The 19,273-nt window shown below is 34.9% G+C and overlaps 1 protein-coding gene across 4 annotated transcripts in view; it reads right to left on the bottom strand.

The window, feature by feature from the left end:
• LOC102696872 (cytoplasmic protein NCK2) overlaps positions 1 to 19,273 on the bottom strand; it is a 90,225-nt gene that overhangs the window by 15,351 nt on the left and 55,601 nt on the right. For 3 of the 4 annotated variants that reach the window (XM_015364021.2, XM_006639156.3, XM_015364022.2), the window contains exon 2: positions 8,410 to 8,651. In XM_015364021.2, coding sequence (XP_015219507.1) covers positions 8,410 to 8,635 — 226 coding nt within the window. In that variant the 5' untranslated portion in view covers positions 8,636 to 8,651. Of the gene's footprint in view, positions 1 to 8,409; positions 8,652 to 9,432; positions 9,529 to 19,273 lie in introns of those variants that run through there. The other variant, XM_015364023.2, reaches the window with a different exon arrangement.

Raw genomic sequence — 19,273 nt, 5'->3', positions numbered from 1 at the left:
AAATAATGAAATCTGTAGTCCAGTTTCATTTATCGTTAAGAGATTAACAATCCAAACACCCACCTAGTTATGGAGCTTTAGTCAGTACATACAGTACAGGTTCAAAGCTAAATACAACATTCACAGGAGGAACACAACTAACTTTGTCATTAGAGATCCCACAAAATATGTTTCACTTAACCATCGGTTCTACCTGAGCTTCCCCCTTAAATAAACTGGTGAAGAGATATCTCACTTCTCTATACGTGTGTTATGTAGCTATGGGGCTTTATGATACGTTGCAATGAAAAACGCTTTATAAATTCAAATAATAATGAATCATGATATGTTCTCCCTATGCTGTGCTCTTCAACCTCAGCTTTCTGACCTCAAGGACAAAAATCAGTGCCAAAATTATACAGATGCATCTAGAATAATTCCTAGGGAATTCTATTATTCAATATGGATAAGGCAAAAATGTACCATTCCTTATTCATGTTTTGTTGAGATTTTGGATAACAATTATAAGTTATTATACATGAACTATTATTATACATTAACTAGTCATTAATTAGCTATAATCAATGGTTCTCATTAGGCAGTTGCAGATTATATAACAACTTTTATTCCCCTATAATAATTACATCACTTTTTTATTGACTGTGGTTCTATTATATGTCTTCAGTCTTTTAATATTTAAAAATCTTTTTTTTTAAATGTTCAGGACTGACTTTGAATATGTGAGGCAGAAACACTTTCTTTGAATCATGTCTTTTTTCCATTGATTTTGGTGTAGTCGTTTCACTTACAGTATGAACTAAACAATCAGGAGTATACTCCAGAACAAATAATACAACATGCAAGAAAAGAATACAAATCAACCAATGTTGTAACAACTGCTTATTTCAATGGGTACATATTTTTACCATGGTAGCTGTCATTTCAGCATTGCTCAAGTAACCCACTCCTATTTACATCAAACATGCTTCACTGGCCTTAAAACATCACAAATCCAGGTTAATGCAGACATAATAAGAAAGTTTCGAAACATCCAGAACCGGGTCTATGAATTGTTCATGGGATGATCTTGTTTTGATGCCTATTAGAGAAACTCTTTAATAGAGCATACAATTTCAGTAGCTGGGGTAAGGATATAAATGAATATGCAACGTGAAGGCAGTATTTGAGAGGTAGAGCTCACTGTTACAGTTGACACAAAGGCAGTTTTTTAAGTCAACTGGAAAACAAATGGGCTCCAGAAAATACTAACAGTGGATCTGAACCAATGAAATATGAAGGAATAGTGATGGGTGTTTATTAATTTCCAAAATACACATGTGCCATATATCTCAACAAAGCATAACTGTTTGAACAACAGATCATCTACTTACCATTCTGCCTTAACTACCACTCTTTTTGGATTTTTTTTTTAATCTAGGCAAAAAATAACTGATTATTACAGTACAATACTACTGTTTAGTTCTGCTAATGCAGAGCCAAGCTATCAATTTATCTCCACGTGACTATTTGGCTGCAATGCCTGGTTGAAATCAATTCTTATTTTAATGGGAATCAATGTAAAGCTCCTGTACAATGTTCTCAAAGCCAATTAAGATTAAGGGTCCTGCACAACAGCTATTTCATATCACTTACAAAATTTCCATACAACGAAAATGAGCAATGTTAGGCCTTGATAAAGACTCGTCCCAAGGGTAACAAATTCTGGATGGAATAGGTAGACCATTCCTTACAGTAACAGTCACTGCAAAGACAGGAGTGCAACAGAGTGTAACAGCAATGACCCAAAGAAATGTACATAGTGTCCAAAGATCCCAGCAAAACAAATCTTGCCAAGAAAGAAACTTTCATCATGTTAAAAAAAATCAACAAGAATTCATAGCATTCCACTCCTGAGAGTGTCTTTAGTGATAACAAGAGAAATCGACTGTCTTGAAGGTTACACATGTTCTTTAAAGTGTTTCAGAAGTCTTTTCAGCAGAGGTAATGTATTACATCTATCAGTCAACTCATATAGAATCTGAAAACTCCTTTTGAAAAGAACAAAGTGCATTTTTAAAAATGGCCGAGTCCAGGTATCATCTGACAACATTTCAACACCGAAACTGGATCAAATCAAAGGCTACAGAGCAGGCGTCACTGCCAGTGATCATGACCTCCCTGCTGCCACATCAACTTGACGTGTAAAGAGAAAACAAAACAACTAATAAAAGAAAATCTGAAGTGGAGTATCTAATTTCCTTAGTGAAATATACTTCGGAACAAGAAAAATGAAGAGCCAACCTTGAGGGCACAACTGTAGGACCCATCCATGCAGCCTCCCACCCTTCCATCCACTGTGTAACCATTTCATCCAATTCAGAGTCAGGGATCCAGAGCCTATCCTGGAGAACAATGGGCAGAAGGCAGGATTTACCCTGGACAGGATGCCAGTCCATCGCAGGGCACACAGACGTGTATCTCACACAGGAAAATGGACACTCTTACACAGGGGAATTTTTCCCAGAAGTCATTTAACCGACTAGTTTGTCTCTGGACCGTGGGAGGAAACTGGAGCACATGAGGGAAACCCACATAAACACGAGGAGAAGGAAAAAACTCTTAGAAAGCAACACTAACACTAGGTCTACGTGTCGTCTACATGCAAATAAATATTTTACGAAATAAAACACCTCATAGACTTTAGGTGTTTTTTTTAAGATTTAGCATCACCAAAACAATCAGCAGGACACACTTCCCTGTGATAGTTCTACAGAGTTCCTTTCTTATGAGATCATATTTTTTCCCAATGACTTCCAGTTTTTGCTCAATGCGACATAGATGTAATTCAGCAAACATGAGAAGATTGTAACAGACTGAGACCATTTTACTAAACATGAAAAAGTAGGAAAAATCAACTGGAAAATCAAATTGACCATTAACTTTTGAACTAACACTCTCTGTTTTTCCAAAACACACTGCATGTCGCTCATGATAATATGTATAATCCATGACAATGTATTCTTCATAAAACCAGCTGCCTGTAGACCAAAAAGAAAACCATATAGCAGCCACTTAAGCTCATTTAAAGTTTAATTAATGCTAGATAATAAGTGCCTACAATGACAACACAAGAATATGAGGTTACAAACTCAGGTAGACCATTCAGTCTACCTAGATTCTTTAAATAGCAGTCCATATAGTTAAAACATAGCAGTAAAGCAAAACAAAAGAAAGAAAAAAACAAGCATGACTTACTAATTGTGGCAGGTAAACCAGGGAAGAAATTATTTGTCTACCACTGACCAGATGTGAGAAGAAGGAAGCAAGACTGCTTAAAGACATCAAAGACTGAATTTAATTTTATTTAATTTCTTTCAGACTGAAATTCCCTGAATGAATACATGGAATACAGGGCTTTTTGTTCCACTATGGTGAGTGTTTCAACACCTTTTGGACACTGTGGATAAGGTAAAGGTTGAATATCCGAAAATGTGAATGATATAACAAAAGAAAAACAGTGATGAAGGTGTCCATTACAATGTCAGAAAACAATACCTAAACCTAAAATAAGAATAAGTAAGAGCTATATTGGACCAGTGACATTTTGGACAGAATAAAAAACACAGCTCTAGCCCTTTCTAGCTTTTTTTAACCTTACTGTTTGCATGTCAGTAAAAAAAATGCGTACCGTAAAAGAGCATTTCATACAATCTCATCTTAACAATGGGATGGCTTGCACAGCATAAAAGTCAAACTCATTTATTATGCTTCTCTAGATATAAACTGAAAATCTAGTAAATCAATATCTCTGGATTTACTCTAATCTCTGAAAGAAGTGGAACGAGTGAAGGCTGTCAAATATAAAAATGACAGGTAAATTACTATAATAATAACATTCTTCAGAAACTAATTGCCTGCTTTCTAGATATGAGGTCAACATGTTATGCTGAAATCACAGCATTAAATTCTTAAACTCTTTCAGGATTTACCAGGACTTCATCATGCAAGAACAGCTGCTACATTGATATCCAGCATCCTATTTGTATGGATGTCATATAAATAGACCTGTTGTACAGCATCACACATTTTAATTTTATACATCGAAAGACCAGATGATCTGAGCCATTTAAAAACTACTTGAGCAAAGTTGAGCAAAAAGTGCTTGTGCAGATGGGATCAAGCCTTGACTAATCTTCATCTGAATGCAATCATTATAACTCTCTTGCTGTCATTAAGGAAAAACTAAACAATTAGCATACTTGCATACTCAGTTTAACCCAATTAAGTGCATTACACTTTACCATCCAAAAATAGTAAGTCTGGGCTAAATGGATTGTGTCTGGGGTTTATCTACCGTCTTTCTGTATATTTTGAGTTTCTCTAATATTTACAGCCTTGTTAATTTAGTTTTGATGAGCATAACTTTTTCTGGGGTTGTGAACATACAAATGAAATAAATAACTTTTTGTCAGAGTGGTAGAACTCTTTGTTTAATGAGAAAGTATGTTTATAGAAATATCCATTCTAGGTGAAGCATTAATAAACACTGGAAATGGAATGGAAAAGACGCTTTGCCTTCACTGTGGTGCACTTGTATGACACTTAATTTTTCCTCAATGTTATGACAACCTTACACTCACGGTAGGTGTGTATTATGCCTAAGACACTGAATAATTCAGCTTTCTGTGGAGTCCTTCCAAAGAATCTTTCTTGGTGAATGATTTTCTAAATATATTACACTACAGTGCATTCTAAATTTGAATCCCCAGGACCTTACAGTGTTCTTAAAAGTGTGATATGTCAACTTATTACAGAACGGTCTGAAGATTCCCATATCTGATTTAAATGCACACAAGAGCCTAGCAATTCTACTTCTTGGTGAGGTAATGAAAGAAAGCATATCAGTTTTTTATAAATTTTGAATCCCAAAATGACATACTATACAGCTTACCATTTCATGTTAAATGTATTGACTCTTTTAGGACTATGTATGTCTAAAAATAGAACACTTGATATATTTAAATTTCTGTTGGGTAAGCTACTGCCATATTTTACTATTCAAAGTAACAGAATTACACTATCAATATCAGTATCACATAACATCAAAACAATCAACTGAGAAGTAATTTTAAAGGGAATGCTTTTACAATTTCACATCGTAACCTAGAGCAAGTTGCACACTCTTAAGGTCACAAGGCGCAAATCAAAACAGATTTATCTTTGAGTGCTACCAAGTACGCTGATTGTTCTATTGAAATATACATTAAAAAAAATATTGTCCAAAAATCTTGAATAGTATCTAATCCATTAGATTTCCTACTGCAGACTGTATTCTTGTTCTTTAATGTTTCCTAGCAGTAATTGTTCCTCTTATGGAGCTGTGTTCTGGTGAAGTTATCCAAAAATATTTTTATTGCAGCGACCATAATTGTTCTCTTGAGGTCAACACTGAGATTTCATTACAAGGTCAAACTGTCTTGCAGCAACACTAATTAATTCTCATGCCCTTTCCTTTGGTGAAAACTCAAGACTGCATCTCATTATTCTGATCCAAGAAATGGAAATTCTTTATCTCACAGTGCAATTGTTTCCGATCGATAGGAAGGCTGGAGCATACAGTTGATATGATAAATGGTCCAAGAAGATAATTACACATTAAGCTCAAGCAAAACTGCTTTTCAATAACTTTGCAGAGGCTTAAGGATTTCACATTAATTGAAGTCAGGACTCTGACAAAATGCACTTAATATCAATTAAACACGATAGGATACACCCCCTACAAAAAAAGGAAACATTTACATAGTAGTTCAATGTAAATGCTAAGAGCTACTTGTCATAGATACCAATGCTGGTGACTTATAGAATGACTCGATTCTGCAGAACAACCCATCTTCCACTGGAGGAATATACAATGCCCTCCAAATAATTCATACCTCTGAAGAAAAAGGAACAACAAACATCATGCAAAATAATTCTTTGCATACTGGATATTGTGCCTTTCTTAAACAGTTCTAATAATCATACACTGTAATCATAACAATAGTGGACATGACAAAGTGATTTTTGGCATAAATGAATTCCAGAAAAAACAAGGTTTCTATTTATTCAATTTCCTTTAAATAAAAATCCTCAAAATCAAATCAATAATAACATTTTCAATTTTAAGTGTAATAGGAGCCTCCCAAAATATGCAAAGGTTTCCCGTCTCCCTGAAGTACAAAACAGGTAACACATGGGAGACATTCAACACTATTATGTTTAATAACCATGCACCATCATGGTTATGGTACAAAATCACTCTGAAGATTGCAGGCAAGCAGTCATCGACCTTCAATATGTTGGAGGACAGCTATAAAAGAATCCTTAAAATGCTGAATCTACGACTTTTCACTATAGTGTCCTTTATGAAAAAATGTAAGGCTACATGTGCATTGTGCCAACACAGGAGGAGAAACAAGTGACGTAGGATGTAACCTTACATCAAAACGCAATAGTTGGAAGATCTAGAACACAAATCCAGGAAATCTACTGATCAACACTGCTTTGCAATTTCTGTAATGTTACCAATGATTTCCTCTGAAATCCTCTTGAGCTGAAACTCTTACTACAAAACTACAGAAAAAAATGTTTCATTCTTTCATTCATTTCATTTCTTTCATTCTTCACATTCATTTGGTTTACTGCTTTTAAATATTATAACATGGTTTTTTGAACCATGTTATTCTTACAAAAACAATCATACAGTTATGTAACTACGGCCCAGAATCAACAGCGTCCCGATCTGCACAATACTTCAGAGGTGTACATTTCCAAGTACCAACATCAAAAACCTATACGTATTAAAAGCATATTAATTCAGATAGCAGATCTCAATGCAAACCATGCAGACTTTGAAAACATTTTTAATAATTTTCCCCATCATTCTTTCTATTTTCATATATACATGTAGACAATATGTCCAAGATCCTAATTTGAATTTTAATGTAGCCTAAATCAGTATCCCTAACAAAAATAACTCAGATATTTCATAAACGTATGAAGATAGGCCTACACACAAACTCTACTTAACGCCGATCAAACCCATACCCTCATAGAATTTTGAGATGGGTCAGGAATGCCAGGGATTGTTATGACAACGATTTGGACCAGCACATATCCAAAACAATTCATGGAAAAACTGAAACACCAATTTGGTGCCATAATATAAAACAACAAGAAGTATTTCTTTTGCAGTTACTTTTTCACAGTGCCTCCCTCTTAGTTCAACTGATTGTCTCCTGTGACTTTGTCTCCTGTGTAGTGAAAAATGAAGCATTTCTGTATTTTCTGAGAAAGAACACATTTTCAGAATTTAATCTTTGATGTAATTTTACTAACTTTAAGTTCTAACATAACAATCACAAGACACAGGCTAGAAATCTGTTAACCACTTTTCTTTGAAGGAGCTATTTTCCCACCAATATTATTTGTATTTTACTTTGACCTGACCAAATTTTAGCTAGGTTCACTTGAATTTTTATCTGGGCTGGTTCAGTTTTTAAGAGGATAAGATCTGAATTTTCAGCCTCAACTTACATATATAATGCATATTTTAATTGATTACCTTGGTTCAAATAGCTTGTATCTTCAAACTACCTTTTTTGGGCTTTTTTTGTGCAGCAGAAACTGAGTTGTGCTACTGAGTATTAGCTGTAGTAGTAGTAGCTGGTGACAATCTGTTTACTAAAACGGAAAAAACTGGGAGCCTGCAGCTGTGGTTTAGCACAAACTTTTGGAAGCAACTGTTTCAACCTCGACAGTGTAATGATGTGTGACTCAAAAAAGTGCATTGCTGTCATTGAGGCATTTGTCATATGAGCCATCTTTCAGACACTCCTTTTTCACTCGAATGACTAATTTTAACGCACTGCTATCAGTGTGATATCCTCGTCAGACTAGCCCCCAGGTCAGTCTCTCTCCTGCACGCTGCTTGGCAGGCGTAGCGGAAACAGAATGATCTTGGGGGCATGAGAAAAAAGTCACAAGCAAAGACAAATATCAAAAGACTAGGCTATTTTTGCAGTTGAGAGCAGCATGCACTTATCAAGACTTCAACACTGGCCCCTTATTTGGCAACAGGCAACCTCCAGATAGGGTACAGTTATTCACTTCAGAATGCATGATGAGTTTTATAATTTAAGTATTTTTTAGTGCATGATAAAGGCCAAAGTACCGTAAACAAAAAGTTCTATTTACACATTTGATTTGATATGCCTACTTATTAACCATAGTAACTAATACAATGCTTTTGAGCCACAGAGCTCTTGGCTTGAAGTAGTTTGCTTCATAAATGACTTCTATATACTCTGAACATATGCAGGTTCTAAATATAACTATGTGCTGTATATAAAGTAACAACAGAAATAATATTATGGTCATTGAAAGGCTTACCTAATGTGTCCTTAAGGTTTTTTACAAGTGATCCTTTCTTCAGGCTGTTCTTGCGTTCCACGTAGTTGGACGGGACGTAGCCCATCTTATTGGAAGCGTTTCTTACCCTCCACCATGTTTTGGAGTCATCAAGGAGCCAGAGACGCTCATTCTTCTTGATGTCAAGTTCTTGGTCCTGTTGCGCTGTGTAGTCCCACTTGGCTATAACAATTACCTCTTCTGTCATCTTTCATGGAGTCCTTCTGCAAAGACAAGAACACACCAAAAAGATCAGTATGGCTCACATACTCAAAAAGGAAACTATTTACTGACCCATGAGATTAACTGCAGGATATGGGGTTATGAAACAAACTTTGGCCATCATGCTTCAGTCACAAATGGCACAATGGTAAATACAATGTACAGTAGATTATTCTCAAGTATACTGCATCTCCTCTGAGCTACAATTCAAACAGGCTCAATAGCATCAACTAATCCTTAATTCGTATTAATTCACATAATTCCTGCTAAGCTTATTATAGAAGTGGTTTTACAAGAAACTGTATTCATGGTGCTGTTACAGTGTTTGTACATGGTTCTTAGTCACACCCAGAATTTCATTACAACCATTTTCTAAAGTGTAGAATTCAAAATATTAGAGCTAAAAGATACAAGTACTATTAAAATGTTAAGTTCACATCCAAATTGTTCGAGTTTGTAATTTAAAAATGATCTGAACAAATCCAAGGCTAACTCAAACACTAGCATTTAAGCTGTATGACATTTCTTGGGTTTTGAAACAGCTCTGCATGTTTGCTTAATATATGAGAATTTTTACACAACCAATCTCTCCATTGTCTTCAAATTCCATCTCCGGCAAAGAGCGTTGACAGGAAAATTAAACTGGCAAAGAGAAATCTTATAGTCCTAATAATACGTCTAGCAAATTATGTTCAGCTGCTCTTCAACATGTATGTTAAGAAATATATTCCAGAGCTTGGCAAACAGGGAGAAAGAAAGACAATGCCCTTCAAAAGTGCTTACTGTAGTCTGCATCTGCTGCAAGAACCTGCGTCACCCACAAATACTGCTGTGACAGGACATTCTTGGTTCCAGGGCTAGTCAGCCCACTGCTTCCCAATCGTTCTGACACCACTGGAAACAGAGTGCAAAATAATATGCCAAAGGATACAAGGTACCATATGAAATTAGGAAGGAATGCCTTAATCATGTTACCACCAAGGTGTAGGTACCAGCTGAAATGAGCTGGCCATCTGTTTGGATAGCAGAACGTATGAAATAGAAAATGACATTTTTCCTCCCTACTGGCCACTGACATTTGTGCAGATTTTCATGAACCTTAAATAAAGCACAAGTTCTTCATACCTCTTGCAAAATGAACATTTTGGTAGCTTGAAAGAAGACTATGAATACCAATCTATATTGTACCTATTTAAAAAAAACATGCAAATGCAATAAACTTTGATATGTTGCGAAGCGAGCCTTATGGCAGTATATTTTGCATGGGTATTTACACGATGCACGCATACCAATGCTTACACCTGGTACAGCCAGCTTCACACTTACGTCTTAAACATTGATTGTACAGCAGACAAGTGAAAGCAATGATTTTGTTTCCTGTGACATTTGTCAAATCTGATGGGAGTTTGTTCAATCATTCAGGGATAAACTAGTGCCTAATGTCTATTGTGTCTTCAAGGCTGGAGAAAAATGTATCCTAAACATCTATCTGAAATAAATAGATATCTATTTTGTAAGTAATTTTTCTGACATTTATTTTTCCTGACCATCAAGAAGTTAATCATGCTTTTGAATTATACTGAATAAGATTCTTCCACAATAAATGTACTGTAGAATTGCATATCTTGATTTCCTAGTATTTCAATATTACATGTTGAAATGTATGCTGTTTTATAGAAAAACACATATAATAAAGAAAAAATGTCTTTATCTGGAACTGGAACTGCCAAAAATCTCAAAGCTTTGGAATTTAGCAAATGGAATCAATCAAATCCATCTTAATCCCACAATTCCACTTAACTCCATGTGTGAACAAACATATTACATCAAACTGCTTTAATAAATCTGAAGAATAGCATTCTCACAGTAGCCCAGGCTTTGTTGTAAAATACAACGCCTGTATGTAAATCATGGAAAATCATCCCAACAACAGGTACCAACAGGACTCTTGAGACATTGCCTGTCATCATTGCAAGTGAGTATTAGTATGACAAAGGTGATGCAAATATTAACATGCGTTCTCAAAAGATAAATAAACAAAGGGGGAAATTGCCATACAACCTTATTTAAAGAACTAGGGCAAACCTGAGCAGCACAATATCCTGAGATAAGCCACTGTATTTAAGACCCATATGTAAGTTTAATTCATAATAAAGAATATTATAATATCCCCAGTCAATCAAACATTCTCACCACTCATGTATGGGTTTAGCTAATCAGACCTGTGGGCCGAATACATCACATCCTGATGAACATTTCAGAATACCATCAAAATGACCATGAAACAAATATATGTTTTCGTATTAAGTTATACAGATCCTTTAACTGAACCTTGAGGAGGTGAAAATATTCTTTCATTAATGTCTCGTGGTCCTACATTTTTCATTTTTTGACAAAACCAAAACCAGGGAGAGAAGAAGGTGTGTTTCTTCAAACGCTTCTCCTCCACCAGAACTCCAACTCACAGTTTTTGATTAGTGATTGTACTTCTCTTGCTCAGATGCAAAAACACAGCGATGGTTTTTTTGGATGCTGTGCAATGTTGGGAAGTGACTTTCATCACAGCTTCAGGGTTATTCGATGCATACAGATTTTCGGAAAGAGAAACAGGATAACAAAAAATTTCAACTCTAAAAGCTTTTTGATTATACACACTGTGATTTAACTAACAATGGTCTAATTAAGCTACTCTTTCTCTTTAAGTAGTATAGTATATTCACTCTACAAGGGAATGCTATTTTAAAGCCCTCAATGGAGGCCCTGCTGAATATTTCAGCATTTTCCACTTGTATCCTAACCAATCCTGCCATACAAGATTACATATCATGAATATGTTTCATCTTCAGTCTAGGGCTGATGATCGCAAGGTGATATTAATTGGTAATGGTGGTCATTTTGCTAAATTTGTTGTTCAGTACATTCACACAATCTCCTTTTTAAAGAAAGCCCTTTGACACCCTTGGGTTGCTAGTCTGAAGGCCACAGATCCCTAAGATGGAGGTGAAGACCAAGATAAGACTGTTGATACTGAAGTAATGATTGTGAGGGAGAAATTGGACTTTTCACCTGAGCATAGCGCTGATTTTGGTCACACTAAATAGCAATATCATTTACAATGCCCTGAAACAAACTGATGATGGCAAAACTGTCAAGAGCAGTATCTGGATTTTTCACTGGAAAAGTCTGAGTGAAGTACGGTAAATTCTTCTTCAATGTCAGTTTTGATATTCACGAAAAAAAAACAACAGGAACAAATATTCATCAAACATGGAAACTGTGACTATGCTCTGCTGAAGCTCACAGTATCCAAATTGGAAATCAATGGAAATAGTGAAATACTGAATCCCTTTGAAGAGATCACCAAGAAGGTTCAATTAGTGCAGATAAGACTGCCAGCTGTATTATTACATACCCGAGGTTTACTTCAAGTGATAGCAATTGATTATGGATTAGTTTAGCATGACACTCTTACCAGGTTGAGGTCCAGGTTGTATACAAAATCTACAATACTACCTATACTCTAAAACTCCCCTCCGAAGTTCAACCCAGCTAGCCTACAAACGTAAACAAATACAACATGTTTTATTGTGTCTTCAATTTGTACATACTGTACTGTACACAGCCTGTAATATAAATCATTATTTATGCTATGTTCAGCGGGAAAACAAATGAAATAAAAACTATATGGTGTGCATCTTTCGATACTTTATTCATGGACTAATGAATAGATACAGTACATGGGATGGTATTACAATTGATTATTTTAAGCTTAAAGAATTTGAGTCACAACTTAATATGCAACTACAATTCATGTGGAGAAGGAACTGAATTAGCAAAATTGACCCCAACTCCGACTTCAAGGACAGAATGCTGCAGAAGCTATAGTTAACACTTCTCTAGGATTTAAGACCACCCTCTAGGAAGCCAAACTACATACTGTTTCCCTGATTAATGTAATTGCATAAATGTGTCTGAGTTCAGTTTATAGCTGCTGATAAAGCTTAATCAGACAAAACATACCCAGCCACAAATCTTACTGAGTATTGTAATCCTATCTCGGGAGAAGCTCAGCTATTTGAAAAAAAAAGTAAAATGTAGTCCTACCATTTGAAGACACTAGTTCTTCCACTCCCAAACCCAGAACCAATTGGATTGCAAATCGAATTCAAATCCCTGGTGTTGTAGAGGGACAGAGATCCAAAGGTTTCTGTGAGCTGGAATTTGTTGAAGACGAAGCAGCACAGAAATTACACTTAATATACTGCTTATGTCTCTGGGTATATGGGAAGAATGGAAAAACACCTTTTTTAAAATAATGCTCTAAAATCTAATATTCCTCTCTTTAAAAAATATTCATCTGGTGGAATAAACAATTTGATGCAATGTGCAATTATACCTGGAAACGTAGCCTTTTGGACCATACAATAAAGAGCACAATAAAATCGGCAGGGAATGTACTCAGATTACACATTCAGGATCTGTCTCTTAAAACAGTGTGACTCACCTTGCATAAAATACTGCATGTTAGATAAAGAGATAAAAAACCAAGACATTGGTATATGTGTTAGTGAGTCACAATTACCCATCTTATGCGTCATGCAATGTACTGTAAGATTACAGACAAGTTGACCACCTTCTGTTTTTGATTCAAATAAACAATAAAAACTTGAAAATATTCTAAATCCTAAAATACACACCAGTAAAGCTTCAACACAATGAAGTCTTAACTAGTCTTATCTAGTAGTAGTGAAATTTACTTCATACTTCATAGTGAAGTACATAGACTAGTTATAGCTATAAGTACTAAGGACATACTGTATAGCTATAACAGGGAAAAAATGCATATGTAACAGTCACTCTTCATCTATATGTATAAATTAACTTATGCTGTGCCTAATGTAAACAGTTGGGACCAACGAATCAAAAACATTAAATACAAATATTTTAAAAATAGAATTAAAATGGTATTTTTCCCAGTCCTTTAATATTCCACAAGTAACATTCTATGTCTCAATATTGTTTTTTGCAGTGCAATATTCATGTAAATGTTAGTCCAAGGATTTCTAAGATGTCAACACCTCAAAACTATATTTTGTGGAATTTATTTTTGTTGTCTGCACCCCTGTCCGCATACTGTAAATAACATTTTAATAGAGGACCTGCATCAGCCAGTCTTTCCTCATAATAATGTATGCATCCTCAGTACTCGCACACATCAGAAACCAGAGATTAAGGCACGATGGAATTATTCAATTTATATACAAATATAATGTTATATATATAATATAATAAATACCTACTATTTCCTTCTTTCTACAGTTGCTTAGCCTAAGTTTACCACCTTCCTAACAGCACTCTAAAAACCTCACCACATCATAGCACTTACTTAATATGTTAAACTGCTATCATAAAAAATGTGCAAAGCAATGTTTTGCTTTTAATTTCAGCCAACTTAATTGACTTCTGTAGATGAAATCTCAATCTTATTCATGGTCTAATGACAGTTTAAAGGGCTTTATACCTGACACCTTTATAAATGTCACAGACAATTAAACTGAATACTGCAGTGTAAGAATCTTTAGTGTTAGAAGAAAATAAACCTTGAAAGGTCATATTTTCAACTATGTGCTAAAAACAGACTTTCAAAGGGAAACCTCTTCCATAAAACATATCGTATGAGGATTCTAAGAAAGAATATGAGGCATGAAGACAGTATTGTCTCATTTTGTGACAGTTAATTCATATAAAAAACACCTTAAAATATCAAACAGAAGCAGGTAACGTTTCAAGTTAAATAACTATCTAATCACAAAATAAAAAATGTATTCAGTTCATATCAGTCTCATTTTCCTTTTTGGCTGACAACCAGTATTGGTTTTACCTACCTCGTGGACACTCTACATATAAATATCCATGGCAAGTACATGGTATAAATTGTGGACACAACGTTTTTTTAACACCATATTGTTAGGAAAAACATCTTTATATTTTATCTGTTGCACAGACTTATTCCCTCATAACAAATAATGTAAATGGGGGTTAATGCGGACTGAGAAGAGGTAAATATTCCCCGGAGGACATCAAGAGCAACATATTTCTCCGCAAGAATCAATGCTTCAATAGCAGGGCATAATGACGTACTGAAGTCCACTTGTGTAAATTCACGTTTTCTGTGTGAAAACAGAAGTCAATTTTGCGTCTGTAAACAGAATGATTACTCTAATGACCCAATGAGTTGAGCAGTTAAATATAACTTAACCTTGTCTGAAGCGTTGCAGAAACACTTCCAATTAACAACGAATGGGAGAGAGCATGTTTGTGTGAGTGTGTTTGCGATAGAGCAAGCTTGTATGTATGAATTCAGAGTAAAAGACCTTTAAACATCGCGCTCATTTAGACAAGCTAAAATTTTATAGTTGGAAAAATGATAATGCATACTGTATCACGTACAAACAGTATTTTAAAATACTTATTTTAAAATCAACTTATAAAGAGTATAACTACATAAAGTTAGAAAAGACGTAAAATTACATTAGCATGTCAACAGCTTAAAAATAATACAGTACTACATATCTAAAAATAATTGATATAATGCAAAGCTGTTTTGCTATAGGTTTACTAGAAATTTTCCATTTTGTGCGCTCTGGATTTCATTTAGGATGGAGATCCCCGTTATGCGCAGGGGCGTATTCATAATAATACGTTCACAAAAAGTCAATGCCATAAATGCAGAGAGACATAACCTGGGGAAGACATTTAGCGTGTGACCTTCTACAGATTTAATACCTAGGAAATACGAGTCAAAAGGTCACTGGAATTGAACAAGTACAAGACTTGCAACTATGCATAGAATTAAGCAAACTTACATATGCCCAATCAGTGCACAGCATATATGAATTCATGCATATTTATTATAATGCAGTACACTGTACAAGGTCAGCATGTCACCTGTTAAACACCATTGTCTCTTTGCTGTGACTACCAAGCTTCGAAGCAGACTGCACAACCTTAACTCACTACCCCTCTTAACTTTCCAAAGTGTGCTGAAAGCTCATGCTGTGTCCTATTTGCATGTTAAAAGACAAGTGTGTGCACACATGGATGTATGTCCATGTGAATTTTACATAAATGTTCTTAGAAAAAGTCTCTGTGGAATCTGTCCTTTTTTAAATGAGCAACAGCAAATGTCTGCAATCTCTGAAGTGTATATCAGTAGGATTTCTTATGATTATTACATTAAGTGCATTTCAAAGGGGTTAATTTGCTATGCAAAGCAAATTCAATGATTCCATCACCCTATTGCTTTAAGGATGTTGCCACCATTTGCTCAAGTCCTTATCTGACATTTGATATAAAGGTGTAATTTACTCTTAGACCGTAAAGTTTACTCTTAGACGCTGGCCACTCACAAAAAAATAAAACATTTGGCAATTACAGAAATGTCACCTTTTAATTTGGGGTTTGTGCAAAAAAGGGCTCAAATTGAGAACTATAAAATAACAAATAGGGAAAAAAAAACAAGTCTATATTTTGTTGTCATCTGGTGAATTTACAAAACTATAAAAGATTTTAAAATGTATCTTGACAGCCATGGCAAACTACTAATTTTAGCTTCTTATTCAAGCATCTCACAACTCATTAGTGGCATGAATGGGTTGAACAGTTGTATTTGTGTATACATTTTGAAAAGACAAAAACATTTCTGCATCTGAAACAAACTGGATGATGCAAAACTATATCAGTACAATGTAACTGCAGTGAAACCTGGGACGCGGCTACATTTCTTGTAAAAAACTTAACACTTCTGAAGTCACTGGCATTTATGTCTTAAGTCATTATGTGTCAACGAACATAAAACCTTTGTGCCAAACCAAAAATGATTATTTTATTCGTGACCGACCCAGATTTACTGGGTGAAAAACAGAAAACCAAACAATTCAAAGAAAATGTTCACATACCTTAAAGGAAGCTGTTAAATATGACTGAAAACTTTGAAAGAACATTAACTTTCCTTTTAACTATTTTTAATCTTTATTTTTTAACTAATTTCTTAGAATAGCTTAGCTGCTTGCAATCATCCACCTTAGAAAGCACATGTCTCTAACGTGTCTAGATAAATCAAATTTACAGAAACAGTGACATTACGGAGAACTGAAAGCAGTAACTTCGCTATCCTTGCACTATCCTTGTCTATCCAGTACTGGTAATAGTATCGATCCAGTATTAACTTATTACTTAGATATGAATCATTTCCATTTACAGGATAATATGAATGTAACAACTGTGCAGAAACATTCTGCACAAAAATACTACACATGACATATTCTATGCAAACTTGTATGTACAATTATATTTATCTAATGCTATCCTTTTTCTCTCAGTGTAAAAAGGCCTGGCACCATTAAACATTCAACACCAAAGAGTACACATGCTTGGGGTAGAGAAAGCTAATCATAATAGGACAAACTATATAAGTCATTCATCTTAGTATATCCTTAAAAATATACTAAAATGTGTGAAACGAGAACATCACTATTTAAGGGACGGGCCCATTACATTTAGAAAACAATACTATCTAGAATTTAGAGAAGACATGTTTTAATATGCTCCACTGTTCCAGGACTTTTGTCTCCGACTACTATTTGCCCATATAATAATATATGTGGAATAGAAAGAGGCTTACAAAATCGCAAAAGATTTAGAATTTATTCAATAAGTAACCAGACTTTCCTGGAAACACAAAAGTCAATACATAATTTATCATAAACTGAACACACTGTGTAATCTTTGCAAGAGGATTTCTTGGAATATGAATTGCATTTAGTTTTGAAAGCCAGCACTACAAAGATAAAAACTACTAAAAAAACAACAGCAACAAAAACTGATAATTCCACTCCTACTGCTCTCCGTAGAAATTACTCTAATTCTTTAAAACATGCCAGATGTTTGTGGGATAAAGCAGGAACAAATGAAAATTTGTAAATTACTCATCCCACATTTCTGCACTGACAAAACGCTTAGTATCCTGTAGCTTCACAAAACATCAAGCATTTTGGGCAGTATGCTATAATTTTCAAGGTTTTAGCATGCACCATGTGTTTTCAATGCACTCCACACCTGACTGAGCAAATTAATATTCTTACAATGCACACCCCTTCCACAGCATGCACCCATGTATAACATGTAAGCAAACATATTGAACCTGCTTTAATCAGCACTATTGTAAACAACACTCAAAGACACTGTACACCCAATTGCATGATGGCATCCTGGTTATAGAACTCTTGAAACTCTCTAAATTTTGTATATTTGTAACACTGCAACAATTAACTTTGATGACCCAAAGAGTTTTTAATCTATTAGTGTTACTCTAGCAAACCGATATAGGGAACTCTTATCCTTTTAGGTTATTTTCAGAGATAGTGTTAAGGACAGTGGACAACAGGAAAGATGCCAAAACAGAGCAACTCGATTTAACTTGAGAATATTGAGAATACTGACCAATTCTGATTAAACAGTGTTGCCTTAGGAAAGAATATTTGTGCATGTATTTTAATGCTTCAAGTTGAAAGGTCTCAGTCTCTGATATTTTCAAAATTATGGGTGTAGAGCATACACTTGAAACCTAAATGAGTTTGTGCATATATTCCTCCCATTTCTAGTTTTGGAAACACAACCTTAATGCCAGTTATAGAATTCTGATACTACTGTTAGTGGATTTTCATTTGGATTAGCATATGTGCAGAATCCTACTGCTGGGATTGTATTCAATAGATCCAAAAGAAAATAAATGAGGATTTTTTTTCATGACAGTTTGCCAAGAGGGAAGGAGCCCAGAAAACAGTCAGCACTATTACTGTTACTATATGAGAATCCACTCTATACGTTTCAAATGATTTACACTTAATTGTTTTATTCAACAAAATGTCTGCAATATTTAAGACAATCACATTTATGGATTTAAATTGACAACATAAAAAGAGCAAGAAAAGTTTGAAATTCTAAACTACTGTATTTCACCATAAAATCGCATGAAAAAATATTTAACAAAAAAAATTGCGAAGCAAAAAACATTTTTAAACAACAAGTAACATGTTTGAATTTAATCAATCTACAGTACATGGCTAAATTAATATTTTAAAAGCCTGGGATAAGTTAGTCTCAGAATTAGTGTAATCCCTACTGGGCTAAACCACCTCTTGGCATCTGTTCTCCAAGTGCTATTTACATTTACTGCTCAGGTTCTATTTTTCTTCCACAGTCCTGTCAACTTCCTCTTGACCAATCGGAGAGAACAGACGCCCCACACACAATGTGCCCCATTTTGGAACTGAAATCAGGATCCAAGAGCAGTAAGGGAGCAGAATGCTGCCCTTCCACTCAAATTACATCAGACTTTTTTAAAGGATATTGTTTTTAAAATGCAAGCCATGGTCCTGAAGATCCTTCATTCATCGTCTTTTACGGGTCACCCCTTAATAATAAATTGAAAACGTGTTTTGATCCTTTGATTGGTTTATGTCAGGTTTGACCCATGTTCCTTTGAAGCTACAGGGTTTTAGGATTTTACTTCCAAATGATTTATAAATCATACAAATGAACACATTACCTGCTTAAGTGGTCA

Source organism: Lepisosteus oculatus, chromosome 15 (assembly GCF_040954835.1).
Source record: "Lepisosteus oculatus isolate fLepOcu1 chromosome 15, fLepOcu1.hap2, whole genome shotgun sequence".
In the NCBI taxonomy this organism is placed as follows: Eukaryota; Metazoa; Chordata; class Actinopteri; order Semionotiformes; family Lepisosteidae; genus Lepisosteus; species Lepisosteus oculatus.
This window is presented reverse-complemented; position numbering and strand designations above follow the sequence as displayed.